Source organism: Phoca vitulina, unplaced genomic scaffold (assembly GCF_004348235.1).
Source record: "Phoca vitulina isolate PV1807 unplaced genomic scaffold, GSC_HSeal_1.0 scaffold6, whole genome shotgun sequence".
Lineage (NCBI taxonomy): Eukaryota > Metazoa > Chordata > Mammalia > Carnivora > Phocidae > Phoca > Phoca vitulina.
The window spans coordinates 50,795,147-50,817,160 of record NW_022589709.1 but is presented as its reverse complement, the minus strand read 5'-3'; the positions used below and the strand labels follow the sequence as shown (position 1 = coordinate 50,817,160).

The following is a 22,014-nucleotide window of genomic DNA, read 5'->3' as shown; positions in this document are numbered from 1 at the left end:
CATTCAGCAAAATGGCAAAACTGTACACAACTGGATGTACCTCACAATATAATATTAAGCCAAAGAAGCAAAATAGAAGAAATACATACGGTAGCATATGTTTGTCAGAACTTATCAAACTGTAAATGTAAGACCTGTGAATTTTCTGTATATGAATTACATCTCAAGAAAATATTCATACAGTGTAATTCCCATTATGTCAAGTTTAAAGCAAAATAACTATGAATTGTTTATGGATGCATACATACGGGGTGAAAGTAATAGAGGCATCATGATTAAATATTGAACCGTTGAAAAGAAAGGGTGTGGGATGGACAGAATGAGTTACACATCCATGAATAATAATTTTTCTTTTAAATAATCTGAGGCAAGGGGGCCTGAGTGGCTCAGTCCGTTAAGTGCCCGACTCTTGATTTTAGCTTAGGTCATGTTCTCAGGGTCTGGAGATCGAGCCCCGTGTTGGGCTCCATGCTCAGCATGGAATCTGCTGGGGATTCTCTCTCTCCTCTCCCTCTGCCCCTTCCCCCACTCACACCCTCTCTCTCTGAAATAAACTAAAATCTAAAAAATAAATACCTGGGTCAAATATGGCAAAATTTATTAAAGCTGGGTCATGGGTAGACCAGTTCAGTGTATTCTTTTGTGTGTTTGGAACACTTTATAGTTAGTTTATGAGAAATTTTTTTTTTCTTCTTTTTTTCAAAGGTTTTATTTATTTATTTGACAGAGCACAAATAGGGGGAGAAGCAGGCTCCTTGCTGAGGAGGGAGTCCAGTTGGGGCTCAGTCCCATGACCCTGGGATCATGACCTGAGCCAAAGGCAGATGCTTAAGTGACTGAGTCACCCAGGCACCCAGTTTTTGAAAATTTTTAAGAACAACTTCATTGGGATACAGTCCATATCCTGTATACAATTTATGCATTGAAAGTGTGTAATTCAAAGGTTTTTTGTATAGAGTTGTGTAGCCATCACCACAGTCAATTTCAGAACATTTTCCTTTTTTTTTTTTTTTAAGATTTTATTTATTTATTTGAGAGAGAGAGAGCACGAGCGGGAGGGGCAGAGGGAGAGGGAAGAAACAGGGTCCCAGCTGAGCAGGGAGCCCAATTTAGGGTTCGATCCCAGGACCATGAGATCATGACCTGAGCCGAAGGCAGACGCTTAACCGACTGAGCCACTTGGGTGCACAGTTTCAGAACATTTTCATCACCATTAGAAGAAACATAATAGTCACTCCTCATTTCCTTTTAACTCCCACAGGCCTAGGCAACCACAGTCTACTTTTATCTTCTGTGGATTTGCCTGTTCTGTACATGTTCTGTAAATTGAATCCTATAACATGTAGTTGTTTTTACCTAGCTTTTTCACTTAGTATGTCTTCAAGATTCATTCATGTTGTAGCATATATCAGTACTTCATTTCTTTTTATTGCCAAATAATAATGCCAGTGTATGGATATACTACATTTTGTTTATCAGTTGGTTGTCATTTGAATTGTTTCCACTTTTTGGCTACTAAGAATAATGCTGTTGTGAACATTCATGTACAAGTTTGTATTTGAATGTATGTTTTTATTACTCTTGATATATACCTAAATATAGAATTGCTGGTCCTGTGGTAACTCTGTTTAACCTTTTGAGGAACTGCCATACCCTTCTAAAGCAGGTACACAGTTTTACATTCCCACCAGCAGTGTATTACTTATGAAATTATAAATTAAATGTCTGCAGTTCTTTATCCAATTAAATAGACATGTACTGGGTATATGCCATTATATGTGAGGCTCTCTGTTATATGTACTGAGTGATAAGCAAAAATGTCAACCAAGCAGTAATTGTGAGCCATACGGCAACTATCACATATGCAGTAACTTTGTGTAGTGTAATTGTTATGTAAACAAAGTACAAGGAGGGAATGATTAGTCCTGAGTATTGAAAATCTGGAAAACTTCTCTGAGAAGTTCACCTTCGGGGGCGCCTGGCTGGCTCAGTCAGTAGAGCATGCGACTCTTGATCTTGGGGGTTGTAAGTTTGAACCCCATGTTGGGTATAGAGATTATTTTAAAAAAATAGAATCTTTAAAAGGAAAAGTTCATCTTGAATGTTTGAAGTCACCTTTTGTATTAAGGATTTTTAATGATAAAGACCAATACTTTTAATAGGTGAAAAAATAATTTCAAATGTTTTAAATAGTATAATCTCAGCTATATTGTAAAGTAGAAAATGTAAGACACACTGAATTATTAACGGCAATAGTAGGTGGAATTATAGGTGACTTTTTCTTCTGTAGCCTTCACATTTCTACCAGAGGCATTGTTACACTTTTGTATTCAGGAAAAAAGGTATTAAAAATAGTAAAATTTGGGGCACTTGGCTGGCTTAGTCAGTAGAACGTGCAGCTCCTGATCTCGGGGTCATGAGTTTGAGCCCCACATTAGGAGTAGAGCTTACTTAAAAAAAAAAAAAAGATAAAATAATAAAAATTAAATTATTATAGACTTAAGTCTCGCATCCTATGATAGAAATTATCTGTGGTTTAAAAAAATATTATTCTTTATAATTACCTCGTTCTTTATTTTTTTTTTTTAAGTTTCATGCAGAAATTTATTTTGACCATGACTTACAAAGTTATGTCCTTGTGGATCAAGGTAGTCAAAATGGTACAATTGTTAATGGAAAACAGATTCTTCAGGTGAGTATATATATATTAATTACTTGCACATAAGTTTTAAAAAATGAACTGAAATTTTTATTCTGAAGGCTGTAGTTATTATACATATAATTTGTTTCAGATTACTATTCAAGCCCAAATGTATTACATGGAAGGGGATTCACAGAAAGGACTGAAAAAAGTATAGAATAAGTGGATACTTAACTCTTGAGTGTTATCTTCTAATTATGTATCTATGCTTTATTTTAGAAGTAAATGCATTTTAAAGCTATTCAAAGTAAAGGTTCTTACAGTAACTTAAAAGGCACTCCTTTTTTTGTGTTTTTTTAAAAATTGTTTTAATGGAAATTTTGCTAAAGTGGATACTCCTTGAAGACAGGGCCTATGTCTATCCAGTTAACTCTTTTATCACCAACATTTGGCAAGGTGCTTGGCACATAACATATGGAAGAAAGTAAATGGAAGGGAGTGGGGGAGGCCTTATTTTTAGTCTGTAAGAATAAAAAATGAAATAAAACTGAATTATCAGAAAAGAAGAGGAAAAAGGGGAAATATGCACTTAGCCCCTTAACACTTTATCTTTTTGACTGTGATGGTTATTCATTTTGGTAATAGATCGTTTGATGTTTGGGTTGGGTATTTCTCTAGGATTACGCACGGAGATGAGATTAGCGGGTTTTGATAATATAAAAGAAGTTGCTCAGTGCAGGTATCTTCTCCACTAGTTGAACATTGTATCATCCTCAAGTTGTGGAAATGTGTGCTGTGTGTGCATATGTGTGTCTATCTCATTGAGAACCATCCTAAATATTTTTTTGTTTTAATCAGACATTACTTACAGTAGATATAAAATAATCTTACATAACTCTCTTGGGTTTCTGTTTTGTAATTTTTTTCTTTAGCCTAAAACTAAATGTGACCCTTATGTACTTGAGCATGGTGATGAAGTGAAAATTGGAGAGACTGTACTGTCTTTTCACATCCACCCTGGCAGTGATACCTGTGACGGCTGTGAACCAGGACAGGTTCGAGCTCACCTTCGTCTTGATAAGAAAGATGAATCTTTTGGTATGTGAAACATATTGTTATATGTAGGCATGATAACTTTTCTGTTTAATTCACTGGAGTGTTCTAAAAAAGTATCAGCTACCAGCTTCATATTTAATTGATATAAAACTGTATTGAGATACATTTATATTTTAGTGAATATTATGTGAGATAAATATTATCACGTGAGACTAAGAAATGACATGTATTTGAAATTTGAAACCTAGGCTAGTCGCTTATGATTTTAGTTCATTTTTTTTAAGCTAGTAGATTATGATTTTAGTTGATTTTTCTGTGCAACAATTTAGTTGTGCTATTATAGCATTAGGTTGCTTTCTGACCCATAAGGTAATCATTAGCTATTTTTGCTAATAGAGTTTAGTAGACTTTGGAAGCGGCACAGCAGTGATAGCTAAATGTCCTTCAAAAGGGTAATTGTGACATAATTATAGTAAAGATTGGTTTCCTTTTGACTTCTGTTTATGGATATGAAAAAGTCATCCATGGTTAAACTCAGTCATATAATAATATATAAAATAATAGGCTGGGGTAATAAAAGTTATTCGTTGACATGTTTGCTTTCTTTCTTTTTTTTAATGATTTTACGTATTTGAGAGAGAGCGAGCTTGAGCAGGGGGAGGGGCAGAGGGAGAGGCAGACTCCCAGCTGAGCAGGGAGCCCAATGTGGGTCTTGATCCCAGGACTTGGGAATCATGACCTGAGCCGAAGGCAGATTCTAACTGAGCCACCCAGGCACCCCAATATGCTTGCTTTCCTACTTAGAGCTTCTGTTGCTATATCATCTGTATATATACACCATTATTTTCTATAATAACACTGTAAGAGGTTGCTATCTTATTTAAATCCACTCATCAGAGGCTTTCAAATTTTAAATAGATACTTTGAACCAGTAAGAAGTAATTTTTTTTACATCAAGTTTTTCCCCCAAATACCAACTATATGTGTTCATTGTTTATTTTTTGTTTTCTGATACTAGATTATGAAAATGAGTATGGTACATTACACAGCAATGTGAATCTTGGATTCAGTGATTTTTACATGCCTATAATACTTTGGAAAATTAACAGTATTTCTGCATTTGAAATTCTGTTATAATCATATCAAAAAATTAAGATGGTCAATGTTCTTTTGTTATCTATAGTGTAGCATTCCTGTAGTCTTTGGGATTTGGTTTACTTTCCAAGTAGATTTATTTACCAAAATGCTGAAAGGACATCACCACAACCCAAGATTCCTTTATATTAATGTTTAGTTGAGCTTTTAGTTAATATGCAGATGGAATAGTATTAATTTTTTATTATTAAGTAACAATATTAATTTTGTGTAAAGTCTGTCAGACTTAGTATTTTTTTTTTAAACCAAACTCAACTTTTTCCTTTTAGTTGGTCCAACGCTAAGTAAGGAGGAAAAAGAGTTGGAAAGGAGAAAAGAATTAAAGAAAATACGAGTAAAATATGGTTTGCAGGTAAGGATGTTAAATATTGTTACGTTTATTATATTTATGCGTCTGGATTTGAGTAAAAATGTCTTTAGATATGCATAGTCCATTTTATATATAAAGATACAGCTATTTAGAATGATTTTGAGGTTTATGTAATTTGGTTACTGTTTACTTCAACAACTACTGAGGCTGGAGTAGAAAAATGATAATGATACCCAACATTCAAATAGCCATTTCTGGTTTTTAAAAAACTTGGATTAAGATGGTACCATTGAAGAACATTGTTGGGATACTGGTACTGCCTGATTTTAAGACTTCCTATAAGCCACAGTAATTAAGACAGTATAGTATTGGCATAAAGATGAATAGGTGAGGGGAACAGAATAATGAATTAAGAAATAGATTCACAGATAGATACATAGATGTATGTGGGGGTGTGTGTGTGGGGGGGTGTGTGTGTGTATGATTTTCAACAAAGGTGTGAAGGCAGTTTGGTGCAGAAAGGATGGTCTTTTTCAACAAATGTGCTGAAACACTTGGATAGCCATATGCAAAAGCAAACAAAAGAACTTTGATCTACACCTTGTAACATGTGTAAAAATGAACTCAGAATGGGTCATAAATATAAATTTAAAACTTTTTAAACTATGAAGTTTCTAGAAACAAACCTTTTTAAAAAAAAGTTAGGGAAAGGTTTTTTAAGTTACCTAACACCCAAAGCACAATCTGTAAAAGAGCAAATTAATAAATTGCACTTCCTCCAAAACTTCTGTTCTTCCAAGGACACTATTAAAAGAATGAAAAGATATGTGGCATCTGGGTGGCTCAGTTGGTTGAGCATCTGACTCTTGACCTCAGCTGAGGTCTTGATCTCAGGGTGGTGAGTTCAAGCCCCTCTTTGGGCTCCACATTGGGCATGGAGTCTACTTAAAAAAAAAAAGAGAGAATGAAAAGATAAGCCACAGACTCGGAAAAATATTTACAAATCCTTTATCTGATAAAAACCATAGATCTTGTATCTGGAATATATAACAAAATCCCAAAACTCAATAAGAAAATTTATTTTTATTTATTTATTCATTTTTTATTTTTCAAATTTTTATTTAAATTCTAGTTAACATACAGTGTAATATTAGTTTCAGGAATAGAATTTAGTGATTAATCACTTATGTATAACACCCAGTGATCATCATAACAAGTGCCCTCCTTAATACCCATCACTTATTTAGCCCATCCCCATCCTTCCATCAACCCTCCCTTTGTTCTGTATCGTTAGGAGTCTCATATGGTTTGCTTCCCGTCTCTTTTTTTCCTTCCCATATAGTCATCTGTTTTGCTTCTTAAATTCCACATATGATTGAAATCATGATACTTATATTTCGCTAACTGATTTCGCTTAGCATAATACTCTCATTCCATCCACGTCATTGCAAATGACAAGATTTCATTCTTTTTGATGGCTGAGTAATATTCCATTGTGTGTGTGTGTGTGTGTGTGTGTGTGTGTGTGTGTGTGTGTGTAGCACCTCTTCTTTATCCATTCACCAATTGATGGATATTTGGGCTCTTTCCATAGTTTGGCTATTGTTGATGATGCTGCTATAAACATTGGAGTGCATGTGCCCCTTTGAATCTGTATTTTTGTATCCTTTGGGTAAATACCTAGTAGTGCAATTGCTGGATCATCAGGTAGTTCTATTTTTAACTTTTTGAGGAATCTCCATACTGTTTTCCAGAGTGGCTGCACCAGTTTGCACTAACAGTGTAAGGGGGTTCCCCTTTCTCCACATCCTCGCTGACATCTGTTGTTTCCTGTGTTAATTTTAGCCATTCTGACAGGTGTGAGGTGGTATCTTGTTGTTTTGATTTGTATTTGCCTGATATTGAGTGATGTTGCATCTTTTCATGTGTGTTAGCCATCTGGATGTTTTCTTTGGAAAACATGTCTATTCATGTCTTCTGCCCATTAATAAGAAAATAATTTACAAATGAGCAAAAGAGGGGCACCTGGGTGGCTCAGTTGGTTAAGCGTCTGCCTTCTGCTCAGGTCATGATCCCAAGGTCCTGGGATTGAGCCCCACCTTGGGCTCCCTGCTTGGGGGGGAGCCTGCTTCTTCCTCTCCATCTGCCCCTCTCCCCTGCTTGTGCTTTCTCTCTCTCTCTCAAGTAAATAAATAAAATCTTTAAATTAAAAAAGATGAGCAAAAAAGGGGCACCTGGGTGGCTGAGTCGGTTAAGCGTCTGCCTTCAGCTCAGGTCATGATCCCAGGGTCCTGGGATTGAATCCCACATCAGGCTCCCTGCTCAGCAGTGAGCCTATTTCTCCTCTGCCCCTCCACCTACTTGTGCTTGCTCGCTCTCTTCCTCTCTCTGAAATATATAAAATCTTAAAGAGATTTTGAGAGAGAGAGAGAATGAGCAAGGAGAAGGGGCAGAGGGAGAGAGAGAGAAGCAGACTCCCTGCTGAGCAGGGAGCCCAATGCAAGGCTCGATCCCAGGACCCTGGGATCATGAGTCCTGGGATCATGACCTGAGCCCAAGGCAGACACTTACCAACTGAAGCATCCAGGTGCCCCAATAAATAAAATCTTAAAAAAATAAATTAATAAAAATGAGCAAAAGATTTGAATAGACACTTGACCAGTGCAGGTGTACAGGCGGCAGCTAAACACATGAAAAGTTGTCTACTATTACTGGGAAGTTGCAAATTAAAACCAGGTAAAAAGACTATCCACACCAAGTGTTGGTAGGCATGTGGAGAAGCTGGAGTTCTCATATACTGCTGGTGAGAATATAAAGTGGTGCGATTGCTTTGGAAAATAGTAGTTTCCTTAAAAGTTAAATGTATGCCTACCATGTGATTCAACGTTCTACTCCAAGGTATTTACCCAAGAGAAATGAAAGTATGTGTTCATACAAAGACTTATAAACAAATGTTCATGATTTTTTTTTCTTTCTTTTGAAAACCCTTTTTAAAAATTTTTATTTTTTATTACCAAAGTATAGTTGACATACAATGTTATATCACTTTCACATGGGAAGCATAGTGATTTGACAGTTATATCTGTTACATGATACCACAATAAGTGGAGTTACCATCTGTCACCATATAATGTTATTAAAATATTATTAACTATATTCCCTATGCTGTACTTTTCACCTCCGGGACTTAACTTATGACTGGAAATTTGTACCTCTTAAACCCCTTCACCTATTATGCCCATCCTCCCCTTCCCCACCCCTTTAGCAACCACCAGCTTGTTCTGTGTATTCATGAGTCTGTTGCTGGTTTTTGTTTGTTTTGTCTTTTAGATTCTATATATAAGTGAAATTATGTTGCATTTGTCATTCTCTTGACTTAATTTCACTTAGCATACTAACTTCTAGGTCCATCCATGTTGTCACAAAGGACATGATCTCATTTTTTATGGCTGAGTAATATTCCATTTTGTGGGGGGGGGGTGTGTGTGTGTACGCCACATCTTTATCCATTCATCTCTTGACGGACACGGGCTGCTTCCATATCACAGCTATTGTAAATAATGCTGCAGTAAATGTAGGGGTGCTTATATCTTTTCAAATTAGTGTTTTCATTTTCTTTGGGCAAATACACAGTAGTGGAATTTCTGGATCCTGTGGTATTTCCATTTTTAATTTTTTGAGGAACCTCCATCCTGTTTTCCACAGTAGTTGCATTAATTTACGTTCCAACCAACAGTGCACGAGGATTCCCTTTTCTCCACATTCTCACCAACACTTATTATTTCTTGTCTTTTGCATACTACCCATTCTTATCTGTGTGAAGTGGTATTTCATTGTGGTATTAGCAGCTTTTCTTCTAGTAACCAGAAATGGGAAAAGACTCATGTATCTATCATGAATGGATAAACAAATTATGGTATATCTATATGGTCAAATACTCTTCAGCAATAAAAAAACATGAGCTGTTGACACAGGCTGCTATATGGATGAATCTCAGTTATGCTGAGAGAAAGAAGCCAGACAACAAGCGTATGTACTGTATACGTACATCATAAAATTCTAGGAGCGCAAACTAACATATCATGACAGAAAGATTAGTGGTTGCCTGGATATAAGAGAGGAAGGAGGTGAGGGAGGCTCTGTAGGGATGGATTACAAAGGATAAGGATACTTTTTTGTGGGAGATGGATATATTTATTATCTTGATTGTGGTGATGGTTTCATAGGTGTATACAAATCGCAAAAGTATCTAATTGTATACTTTATGTGTAATTTATTGTATGTTAATTATAGTTAATTATCACAATAACATTTTATTTTTTTATTTTTTTAAAGATTTTTTATTTATTTATTTGACAGAGAGAGTCACAGCGAGAGAGGGAACACAAGCAGGGGGAGTGGGAGAGGGAGAAGCAGGCTTTCCGCCAAGCAAGGAGCCCGATGCGGGGCTCAATCCCAGGACCCTGGGATCATGACCCGAGCCGAAGGCAGACGCCTAACGACTGAGCCACCCAGGCGCCCCTATCACAATAACATTTTAAAAAAGCATTACCATTTAATCCTATCAGTAGACCAGGAAGGTAATTAGTATTCGTTTACATTTGAGAACCTAAGCTAAGGGTCACTCAGCTGTTAAATGACAGAATTAGATATGGAATCTAGGTCTTTTTTTTTTTAATATTTATTTATTAAGTTCTCTCTATACTAAATGTGAAGCTTGACCTCATGACCCCGGGATCAAGAGTTGCATGCTTCTCTGACTGAGCCAGCCAGATGACCCTGGAATCTAGGGCTTAAGTGGATTTGTCCAGTGGTTTTTAAACTTCATGAGGATGTGGGAAAAAATGCTGCCAGAATAACATATTTTTCTGCAAAATTGTGTTTTTTGTTGTTACTTTCATACTACAAGAAATTGTAATAGAAAAAATGTTGGGCTAATTTGGGAGGAAAATAGAAGATAATAAGGAAAGAATAAAATGTTTTCTCAAAAGTTTTAACTCTCTTGTCTTCTGGGGGAAAACCCATTAGAGTTGATGGTTCTCTATTTTTCTCCTCTGTTTAAAATCAGAATTAAGTAAAAATTTCTGTGGTACTTTCCTTGAATTGTATTAGCATTTCCTAGCATCTTTCAGGGAACATCGTAATTTATATAAAGATCAACAAGTTGTAACAAAGGGAAAGAAAAGCCTTCTCTGAAGCTAAATTGACTACCTCTTTTGTGCCACTGCTGTGTCTTGTGCATACTTTTTTTAAAATTTTTTTTTTAAAGATTTTTTTTATTTATTTGACAGACACAGCGAGAGAGGGAACACAAGCAGGGAGGGAGTGGGAGAGGGAGAAGCAGGCTTCCCGCGGAGCAGGGAGCCCGAAGCGGGGCTTGATCCCAGGACCCTGGGATCATGACCTGAGCCGAAGGCAGACGCTTAATGACTGAGCCACCCAGGGGCCCCTCTTGTGCATACTTTTATTGTTGAATCAGTCAGACAGTGGCATGCTGAAGATCAGATGTGTCTGCCTTCTGGGATTACAAGTTTCTTTGCATACCACACTTTTTATTCAGTAAATATTTCTTGAGTGGCTGACTAATAATATAAATGGAGCTATATTGAAGCAAAAAGCTATTATAATTGCCACGGCAAAAGAGTACCTGCTCTTTTCCATTTTTTAAACACTTTCTACATTTTTCCCTCCTACGGAATAACACCAAACTATTTTAGGTCTGTTGGAACTTTCAGTCCCTTAGAGAAAAGGAGAAGTCGATTTTTTGCCAAACCCAGGGGTTCTACATATTTCTTTGAATACTGGCAGTTCATGAGAATATGAGTACACAGTATTAAGTCAAAATGTACTATATTTTCACTCTATTCTCTTACGATTGCATATTACAATTCATATATGATTTAGATTATCTTCTATATGCAGTTTATGTTCTACAACTTGAAATAATATAAACATTTTAAAGGAGATAGAATGAAAATAGCATACTCTACATGATTGTCTTAATTTATATCATGGCCTCTTTTAATTTGTTGTTTTAATAGAGACTACATTGAACCGTGTTTGCCAAGTAAAGCAAATATACAGACAGTACATTTTTATGTATCAGTTTTGTTTTTTTCAATGAATATTTCATGTTTATAAAGAATACAGACTATGAAGATGAAAAGGCATTGAAGAATCCAAAATACAAAGATAGAGCTGGAAAACGGAGGGAGCAGATTGGAAGTGAAGGGACTTTCCAAAGAGATGATGCTCCTGCATCTGTTCATTCGTGAGTACTAAGTTTTAATTGCTCGAAACATTCTTTGTATTGTAATCACATTCGTAGAGTAATATGACTTATAGGACTATGTATACTGGTAATTGGTCTTTAAAGGAATGGTTCTAACAAGATGGAAATATTGTCTCTATTTACATTTTCTTTCAATAATAGAATTCCATTCCTTAGAAGATTACTTAGCATATATGAAAGTACAAATACTTATACAGACATACATGTACATAGCTAACATTCTAGCCACCCACTTGAGTGAACTTTTTTTTTTTTTTTTTTTAGAGAGCACATGTGAGTTGGGGGAGGGAGGGGCAGAGGGCAAGGGAGGTAGAGAATCTCAAGCAGGCTCCATGCTCAGCGCAGAGCCCAATGCGGGGCTCGATCTCACAACCCTGAGATCATGACTTGAGCTGAAATCAGGAGCCGGACACTTAATCAACTGGGCCACCCAGGAGCCCTTGAGTGAACATATTTTTATATACTAGATACCTAAAAGTTTGGGCTAGTAAGAAATTAGTATGGACTGGGTTTTTTTGGGGGAGGGCTGGTATTTTTTATAATTATTTCAGTACTCACCTACGTTTGTTCTTGTTGACTCTGGAATACTATTTTTCTTACTTATTTTTCTTTCAGTTTTTTTCTTTTGGTAAAGTAGCACTGATAACAAGAAAAATGTAATTTTGTGGCCCATATGATATGACCATATTTCTGCATTTAATCATATATTAACTACATTTTTTTTCTCAGAATATAAATTCAGAGTTTAGTTAGAATTTAAATCTTTTGTGTAAGACTGACAACTAACCATAAACTTTGATTAAATGTATTTTATTAATTCTAAGATACACTACTTGGATAGAGTTTTAGTTACATATGACAGCAGTGTTTTCTCAATGGTACATAAAACAACAGTGCATCTTGCATCCATCAGCTTTGATGAAATACAGCATTATGAATTAGATATACTAAGCAACATGACAAGTTTTTTTAAAGTTTAATTTTTGATGTAATAGCTGGAAAATATGAAGATTGCATTAGAGTTAAATTAGAAGGCAGAAATAAAAAATGAAATACATTGGTCTGCCATTGCTTGGTTTATTGTTATTGAGGAGGTAATTTAACATATTTTGTAGAACTGAAAGTACAGTGTGATGGAACATAAAATCAAAATACCCTTAAACTAGCAGAACATAAAATCATAGAATAAAATGCAAATAGTGAATGAGAGTTTTTGTTTCATTTTACTTTTATTTTTCTATTGATGTACACTTACATACAGAAAAGTACACAAATATAAGTATTGCTATCAATAGTATATCGTAAGATTAACACATTATAGAGTATGCATTTCTTGGTCAAGAAATAGAAAATGATCAGTAACTCCCAGAAACCTACCCTCTCCTAGTGCCCCCTCTTGATCACTATTCCTGTTTTCTCCCTAAAGGCAACCACTTTCCTGACTTCCAGTAGGAACAGATTAATTTCACTTGTTTTTGAATTTTAAATAAATGGAATAATTTAGTATTTATTTTGTGTCTATATTTTTTTTGTCCAACATTATTTTGTTAGGTATATTTTATTTTCAGTGCTGTATAATCTCTTACATGATTATGCCACAATTTATATATTTTACCATTGATAGATCTCTGGATTATTTCCAATTTGTAGTTATTATTAAATTTGCTGCAGAAACATTCTTCTCCATTTTTTTGTGTGTGCACCATGTATGTGCTTATCTGTTAAGTAGCATATATGGGACAATTTATGTATCTTAACTGTATTAGGTAGGTCAAACAGTTTTCTATAGTATTTGTACCAGTTACTTTTAATTTATTAGTTTATTATAAATGTGATCTACATGGTCTTTTCGAAATCAACTATCTTAATTTCCTTTAAAGTGAAATTACTGATAGCAACAAAGGTCGGAAGATGCTGGAGAAGATGGGTTGGAAAAAAGGAGAGGGCCTAGGGAAGGATGGTGGAGGAATGAAAATTCCGGTAAGACATGTGTTTTCTTTCATTCTTTATTCTTATAGCAGATGTATTTACTGTGTACCTACTGTGTACCTTAGTGCCAGGAGTGTAGTATGAAGCACAAATAGACATGATTACTGTCTTTGTGGCATTCGCAATTACCAAATATATATATATATATATATATATATATATATATATGCATTGTTTTGTGTGTTTTTTTTTTTTTTAAGATTTATTCATTTATTTAAGAGAGAGAGCACAAGCAGGGAGAGGGACAGAGGGAGAGGAAGAGAGAGAATCTCAAGCAGACTCCCCGAGTGCAGAGCCCCATATGGGGGCTCGATCTCACGACCCTGAGGTCACAACCTGAGCTGAAATCAAGAGTCAGATGCTTAACCGACTGAGCCATCCAGGTGCCCCCACAGTGTTACTTTACAAACAGGCAGATCCTATATCTGTTTTAGATTTAAGAATCAGGTCATGTAACAAGCAGTAGAGGGAATAATGTCTGGAAAACAGTGCAGTGGTTAATTCTGCAGTCCCCATGGTTCATCAGAGGTTTAGATTATCTTTTACAAAAACCTTACAAAGTAACATGATTAGAGAACTTTTTTGATAATTACCTGGTACTTAAGGAAATGATGGATGAGTGTGAGGTTTAATGTGAATTTTCTTACTTATGAGGTACAATGAGAAGAACATGGGTTTTATAGTCAAACCTATAAAATAGAATTATTTTGTTAGAATAGGTGCTCTATCACTTACTAGTTGTGTGACTTAGGGCAGGTTTGGACTTCAGTTTTCATATGTAAAAATGGGTATTACAAGAACTGTTTTCTAAGGGGTATCATGAAGATAAGGCCCCTAGTATTGTGCCCAACATACAGTAGGCACTCAGTAACTGGTAGCTTTTAATAGTTCTCAAAATAATCAGAAGTCCTCCCCCTCATTTTATGAAAATAAACAATCAAGTTCTCTTCATGGCTTTTTTTTTTTTTTTAAGATTTGATTGATTGATTTTAGAGAGAGCGTGAGCGCGGAGCCTGATGCCAGGCTCGATCCCACAACCCTGAGGTCATGACCTGAGCCAAAACCAAGAGTGGGTTGCTAAACCAACTGAGCTACCCAGGCGCCCCTCTCTTTATGACTCTTAGTGTTTAATCTACTCTTTCACTTTCTTAGGCAAGGCTAGAGTAGCAGTAGGTTTAAGTATGTCCATTGCCTTTTCTTCTGCTTAGAGTGGGACAGCAGCCTTTGCAGCATCTCGGTGAAATTTGGTGGCCACTCTTTAAGGAGCACTCTGTTTTCTATACGGAGTCAGCTATAGTTACTGATAAGGAAGACAACGTAGAAGAATGACTTTAAGTTCTATGTATAATCGTGTGCATTCCTGCATGTATTTGATAGATTTGACAGGTTTTCTTTTGCATCAATCTTTGTAAATCAAAGAGTTAAAATACCAAGTTGGGTACAGCAAATTTCAATGTATTTAGACTCCATAGTAAGTCCTGGGCTTAACTTTTGGTAACAGATCCAGCTTCAGCTTCGGCGAACACATGCAGGCTTGGGGACAGGCAAACCATCCTCGATTGAAGATGTTCACCTTCTCCAAAACAAGAGCAAAAAGAACTGGGAGAAAGCACGAGAGAGGTTTGCTGAAAACTTCCCAGAAACTAAATCTCAAAAAGATGTGCCAGGAACCGTCCCTTGGGTCAAAGGGACCATAGAGTGAAGGTTAGTCATAGAACACAATTTGCGCTTTTTTTAAAAAAGAGTTTGGAAACTCTTATTTTATTGCAGAACTTTTCCTTCCAAAAGAGTCCATGGCATGAGGGAACTGTATCACAATTTACCCCCTCATGATTCAGAAATGTGTAATAAACTGTGGTTTGCAGCTTTTAAAAAAAACATTTTTTTAAAAACTAATAAATAGTAATTGAATTAGGTTATGCTGTGAGCAGACTAAAGTTCACAGGGCACGGCTGAGCTTATCAAACTTTGTTATTTTATCTTGTCATTTATAAGACCCATTTATGCAAAATTCATATAACCAGTAATGATTTAAATGTACGTTTGTCCTTGTCTTCATATATTCATTATTATAAGATATACAACAAGAAAAACATCAAAAGTTTATAAAAACAAGTCTGATTATATGCATCCTTGTTTATGTCCTTTAGAACTTAGATAAAAAATGTTGAGAACACAGGGATAGTGGTGCATAAATTTTATTCTTAAAATATTCTAAGTAATAGTATTGAAGAACTAAGGAACAGGTGATATGTTATAGAAAACTAGTCTTTCATTGTTTTCTTCTGTGAAGAATTTGTTGATTTGTACTATATATTAAGCATTTACATTTGGTTTGTTTTATAGCTGAAATATTTAGATATGAGCAATTGAGTACAGTATTGAAATATTCCATGTGCTGGTATTTATAGTTTTGATAAATCCCATTGCTGGCAATGGAGTTGTGCCAGAGAAATCTGATTTCTACTGCAAAAGGATTGCCTAGCCAAGGCCTCAAACACAAGATATTTATTGAAAATGTCTTCAAATGCAATAAAAACATTATAACATCAAAAAGAGTGATTCCTTGAACCAATGTTTTAAACAGATAGGTCTGCTTTGAACTCAGGACCAGCCAGAATTTTCCTCTTTAAATTGGCAGAGCAGGAACAACAGGATAACTTGAAGTATCGGAGAGAACTGCAGTGCAGCTTTCCGAGTGCAGATGTCACTGCTCTGCCGGCTATCACTGTTCTTTTCCTTTCTGTTCAACTTTTCTGTCAGCTTTTTGCTGGGAAATTATGCTGGAACTGGCTATTTTCTGGCAGTGAATGTAAGCTATAGCTCCCTCATCTACTATAAAGAAATGTCTTCAAGATTTAGAAATGGGAAAAGAAAATTCTGAAAAAAATTATACAATGGGGAAGATAATTCAGAAAGAAAGGCTACTTGATGGAATTTCTGCTCTGAATGGAACAGAGTACTTAAGAAGAAAAGGGGGTGGTGGGGAAAGAAAAATAAATAAATTACTAAAGATGAGACATATGACCAAACAAATTGTCAAGACCCTCTAGGTCTAAGCTGGGACCATCAGAGGTCCTGTAACTCCAAATCTGCAAAAAGTAATTTTCTGTATCCTTCATAGCCACCTACACGCCCTGACACTTACATATGTACATTAAACTTGAAGGCAACAGGAGTGTTCTGCATTCTTTTTTCTAAAATAGAAAAAAATTACTCATTTAAATGTGGTTCTGGTACTGGTTCCCTGTATACAGGTGGCCCAAATTAGAATTGTGGTAGATTTCACTCACTGAGTAAAGTATACAACTGTGTATATAATATTTCCCATTTTTATTATTAGATTGTGGAAGACTTTTTTCATTGCTTTCTTTTGTTAAGAAAATGGAGACTTGAAAATGGTGATAAAAATTGAAATATGTGTGATATTTGCGTTATTAAAACCCTTTGCAGATCTAAAGTCTCAGGGCTATACTATTGGTGGTTAAAGGACTGAATAATGTCTGGGTCTATTTCCATTTGTGAAATAATAATATTTATCTTTCATGTCTTTTGAATAGAAAATGAGAAAATGTATATAAAATACTTTGTAAACTGTAAAAGTAGTACGGAGATGTGAGCTTCTATTTGTTTAGAAGCAAAGATGTGAATTATGTACAATTTGGATTACATATAAAATTGTTTTGTGTCTCATATTTTAAATTATTTATTCACACAGTATAAATTTATTGTAGTAGTCTTTAAGGGTTTATTTTTTTATTTTTTAAAGATTTTATTTATTTATTTGAGAGAGAGAGAGAGACAGAGAATGAGCAAGGTGGAGGAGGGAGAGGGAGAAGCAGAATCCCTGCTGAGCAGGGAGCCCGATGTGGGGCTTGATCCCAGGATCCTGAGATCATGACCTGAGCTGAAGGCAGACGCTTAACCGACTGAGCCACCCAGGCGCCCCCCCGCCTTTTTTTAAAGATTTTATTTATTTATTTGAAATAGAGACAGAGCATGAGCGCGGGGGGGGGGGGGTGGTGATGAGGGAGAGGGAGAAGCCCCTAGGGTTTATTTTAAGTGGAGCTACAGGTTGCTGAATTTTGAGAAATCTAACATCTTTCATTTTTGCCAGAACATGAGAAGCTGACAAAATTTGAGAATGGAAGAAACCATAAATGTTAGAGTAAACTAACAAATTATTTTCTAGAATTAAATAGCGAGGTAGCACATTTTTCAAAAAGGATTTTTCCCCCTGCTTTTATTTTTATTTTTACTTTTTTTTAAAGCTTTTATTTATTGATTTGAGAGAAAGCACAAGTGGGGTGAGGGGCAGAGGGAAAGGAGGAGGGAGAAGCAGACTCCCTGCTGAGCCTGAAGCCCGACACGGGGTCTACCCCAGGACCCAAAGATCATGACCCAGGCCAAAGTCAGATGCCCAATCGACTGAACCACCCAGCCCCCCCACCCCCCCAGCTTTTAAAAGTTTTTATTTCTGATGTTTCATTTTTATTCTCATGAAATTTAATGGCTCACCCAAATCAGATACCTTCCAACTTCTTGTGTAAAAGATTATGTCTTAATTTGGCACATTTTCCAAGAACACGCAAAAGAAGATAGAAATCTCAAATAAGGGAAAGCAAGAGGTGTCAGAGATTGTGTAGAAAGGCCATCCCGTCAAGTTGCAGGACAGAGGGATGTGCTTGGCAGGGAGCCAGTAAGGCGTTTCTGGACTCAAGACCTAAAGGTGTTCGCAGTGTTTCCCCATCGTCTTGTGTTAAGCATGCTTCTTATTTTTGCAGAGCATCACTTACATCTCTGCTCTGAATCTTTAATCTGAAACACTTTATTTTACTTTTTCAGACTTGAAAATATGTACATTTGGGTTCTTTAAAATGAGTTAGTGTTTATGTGTGTGTCTATGTGTATCGGAGCCCAGGCTTGCTCTCTGCCTTTCTGTTTTACTAATTTTGGCGTTGGGTTATGGCCTTATAGTTGCAGATGACTTAGAACTCCTCTGTCATATTCATGTCCAAAACAGGAAGAAAGGGAAAAGAGAGCAGTATTTGTGTTCTCTTTTACCAGGAAGATAAAAGTTTACTCACAAGCTCTCAGAGCAAACTTCTCCTTAGGGTCATTAACCAGAATCTGATAACATGACTACCCATAGTTGCAAGGGAAGTTGAAAAGGTGGGCAACAGGATGGTCTCACTTTGGCTTAAGCCAATCATGAACCATCACCTGGGGCTGAACATGTTGCTGTTGAAACAAAATCAGAGTTCAGTTATAAGGTTTATTGAATGGACAGGTAACAGGCTGCCAGATAACCCAACTATCCATCAGTGGGAATTCTGTGGGGTTGGTTAAATTGTTTTGCAGTCCTACTATGTAATACTTTGAAGCCATTCAAATGCGTAAGTTAGAATTATCTATACCCTGATAAAGAATATTCTCACTACATTACTGACTTGAAAAAGCAGATTGTAGAAAGGTATGTATAGCCTGATCTCATTTTTAAAAAAATGTAAGGGTACACGTCAAATTGTTAATACTAATTGCCAAAGAAGTGAGCAGACTTTCACATTTTATTATTTCTGTATGTGACTTTTTTTTTTTTTAAAGATTTTATTTATTTATTTGACAGAGACACAGCGAGAGAGGGAACACAAGCAGGGGGAGTGAGGAGAGGGAGAAGCAGGCTTCCCGCCGAGCAGGGAGCCCGATGTGGGGCTCGATCCCAGAAACTTGGGATCATGACCTGAGCCAAAGGCAGATGCTTAACAACTGAGCCACCCAGGCGCCCCATCTGTATGTGACCTTTAAGCAGGTATAATTGTGCACTTACCTATGGGTACTCATACACATTTATAATAGGTAAGAATACAACACTTGGAAGTGGAGAGGCCTTCAGGGCTCAACCCCAGGCATTTTCCTCACTCTTGTGTGCCACATTTCATTTACCATTTATATACCCATGACTTCAGGTTGTCTTAGCTAGGATACATCTCCAACTCAGTCACCTTAAATGCAATGTTTAAGACTGAATCCATAGTCTTCTCCACACCTGGTCTTTTCCAGTTTGTTCTCTCGGCTGGCAGCACCATCTATCCAGTTGCGTAAGCTAGAATCAAGGAGTCAGCCTCTATTTCATACACTCACCCTCCGTCCCCTCCACCAGTTTCCCATATAGTAAATCAGTTCTCTGTCAACACCCACCTGGACTGTGCTACTAACTTCCCAGCTGGTCTCCGTGCAGTCACCCTGTCCTCCCTCCCGTGCATCCTCCACACTGCAGACACAGTGTCTTCACAGCTCCTCTTTCATCATCTCCTGTTTAAATCCTCCTGTGCACAGCTTCCCATTACTCTGAGGACAGAAAACAAACTCCTGGCCCATAACACCCTACCTGGTCTAGCCACCACCAGCTTTTGCCGTCCTGTGTTACATCATCCCCACTTGCTGCCAGGCTGGCCTTTTTTTCAGTTCCTCAAACATACCACACCCTCTCTTACTCTAGGGCCACTGATCTTCTGTTAAGTCTGCATTGCTCTTCCTGTACCCTTTTACCTAGGTAACTCTGACATTTAGATCTCTGCTAATTGATTCTCTTCAGGGATGTGTCCCTTGTCCCCTAGACAGACTGATTGCCTTTGATAAGTGTTCTTGGAAATCCATATTTGTTCCATTTAGATTATTTACTTTGGGTCACAGATATTAATGTGATTAGTATAGCATTTGTCTGTCTAGATTCTTAAGTGCCATGTGGGCAAGACCTTGGTTTTTCTCTCAACTGTACTCCCAGTGCTGAGCACCGTGACTGGCTTATAGCTTACAGGCAAGCAGTGGAATAGCAAGGTGGGTTTGGGGAATTGCAAGTGGCTTGATACAGATGGGGTTTTGTGTGACTGAGGAAACGTGGAAGGAACTGAGGCTACACAGAGGGTGTGAAGCAATGGCTTTCAAACCATTTTGACCATGATCCGTGTTAAGAAATACAGTTTATATCATGGCTCAGAACATAAGTGTGTTGTGTGTACATTTATAACAGGTTTTATTTTTTTTAAGATTTTATTTATTATTAGAGAGTGGGAGGAGGAGCAGAGGGAGGGGGACAAGAGACTCCACGCTCAGCATGGAGCCCAACGTGGGGTTCAGTCCCAGGACCCTGAGATCATGACCTGAGCCGAAACCAAGAGTCAGTTGCTTAATGGACTGAGCTACCCGCTTAATGGACTGAGCACCCCTGTGACAGGTTTTATATACCAATACTTAGCTGTTAGTTCACATAATGTACTCTTTATTTTTGTTTTCCAAATCACTGATTCCAACCACTAAATTGATTTCATAATCCACTGATGGGTTGTGTCCTACAATTAGAAACACCCAGATTTAAAGCTTGGTATTCAAATGGTTTGACAGAACCTATGGCTTTGCCTTAGAGGAGCTGCAGTGTGTGTGCGTGTGTGTGTGTGTGTGTGTGTGTGTGTGTGTGAATGAGTGATGAGGCTGGGAAGGGGTTAGGATGCCAAACGTGACTCCAGTTCTCACGCTATTACCAGAATTGGTCTACATTAATTTGGCTTCCAGATAGGTGTCATAGAAAGAGTTTCACTGCTTAAAGAGGAGCTGGTGGGGAGGGGAACTGAACCACGTACCTAGCTATAATACTGTGTTCAGAAATTTGGATTGGGGCTCCTGGTTGGCTCAGTCTGTAGAGCATATAACTCTTGGTCTCGGGGTTGTGAGTTCAAGCCCTACATTGGGTGTGGAGCCTACTTTAGAAAAATAATAATAAAAAAAGAAATTTGGATTTTTCTCTCTTCCACAGTGAGGAATTCCTGAAGGATTTTAAGCAGTGAAGTGTTCTCAGTAGATTGCTTTATAGCAAAATAACTGGCTGATTGAAGAGGGGCAGAGTGGAGGCTAACAGACCTCCTGGAGGGCTTTTTCCATCTATCAAATACTTACTGAGCACCCATCAGGAGCTGTGCAGACCTGTGAAGGCAGGGACCTTTTTGGTCTTACTCACTGTTGTATCTTCAGTACCTGTCACAGCGCTGAATGTTGAGGAGCATGTGTTGGTTGGATGGATGGAACACACATTTGTGGCATATCAGACACTCTGCTAAGCACTTAACATACATTATCTTCTTTATTCCTGCCGGTATTTTATGAATTAGAAAATTGAGGTTTGGAGAGGTTTTTCTTTTGCTCAAAATCAAAAAGTCTCTGTGGCACAGTGGCAGGGCTGGGGTTTAAATCTTGATTCTTTTCATCCCAGTGCACAGAGCACAGGCTAAAGAGTCTGGCTGATTTGGATTTGCCTCCTGAGCTGAGCGATGTTTAAAAATTTATTTAAACCTCCATACTTTACTGTCTTCATGTAGCTATTGGGCAGTTTTGTTTTGTTTTGTTTAAGATTTTATTTATTTGAGAGAGAGACACAGCGAGAGCGGGAACACAAGCAAGGGGAGCAGCAGAGGGAGAGGGAGAAGCAGGCCTCCCGCAGAGCAGGGAGCCCAACGCCGGACTCGATCCCAGCACTCTGGGATCATGACCCGAGCCAAAGGCAGACGCTTAACGACTGAG

At 37.2% G+C, this 22,014-nt stretch overlaps 1 protein-coding gene across 1 annotated transcript in view; it reads left to right on the top strand.

The window, feature by feature from the left end:
- The window catches only part of AGGF1 (angiogenic factor with G-patch and FHA domains 1), a 35,831-nt gene extending 18,695 nt beyond the window's left edge, over positions 1-17,136 (top strand). Inside the window, exons 9-14 of the mRNA XM_032404159.1 lie at positions 2,591-2,692; positions 3,574-3,739; positions 5,122-5,204; positions 11,306-11,433; positions 13,335-13,434; positions 14,945-17,136. Coding sequence (XP_032260050.1) covers positions 2,591-2,692; positions 3,574-3,739; positions 5,122-5,204; positions 11,306-11,433; positions 13,335-13,434; positions 14,945-15,145 — 780 coding nt within the window. The 3' untranslated portion in view covers positions 15,146-17,136. The remainder of the gene's footprint in view (positions 1-2,590; positions 2,693-3,573; positions 3,740-5,121; positions 5,205-11,305; positions 11,434-13,334; positions 13,435-14,944) is intronic.
- Positions 17,137-22,014: the final 4,878 nt, after the last annotated feature.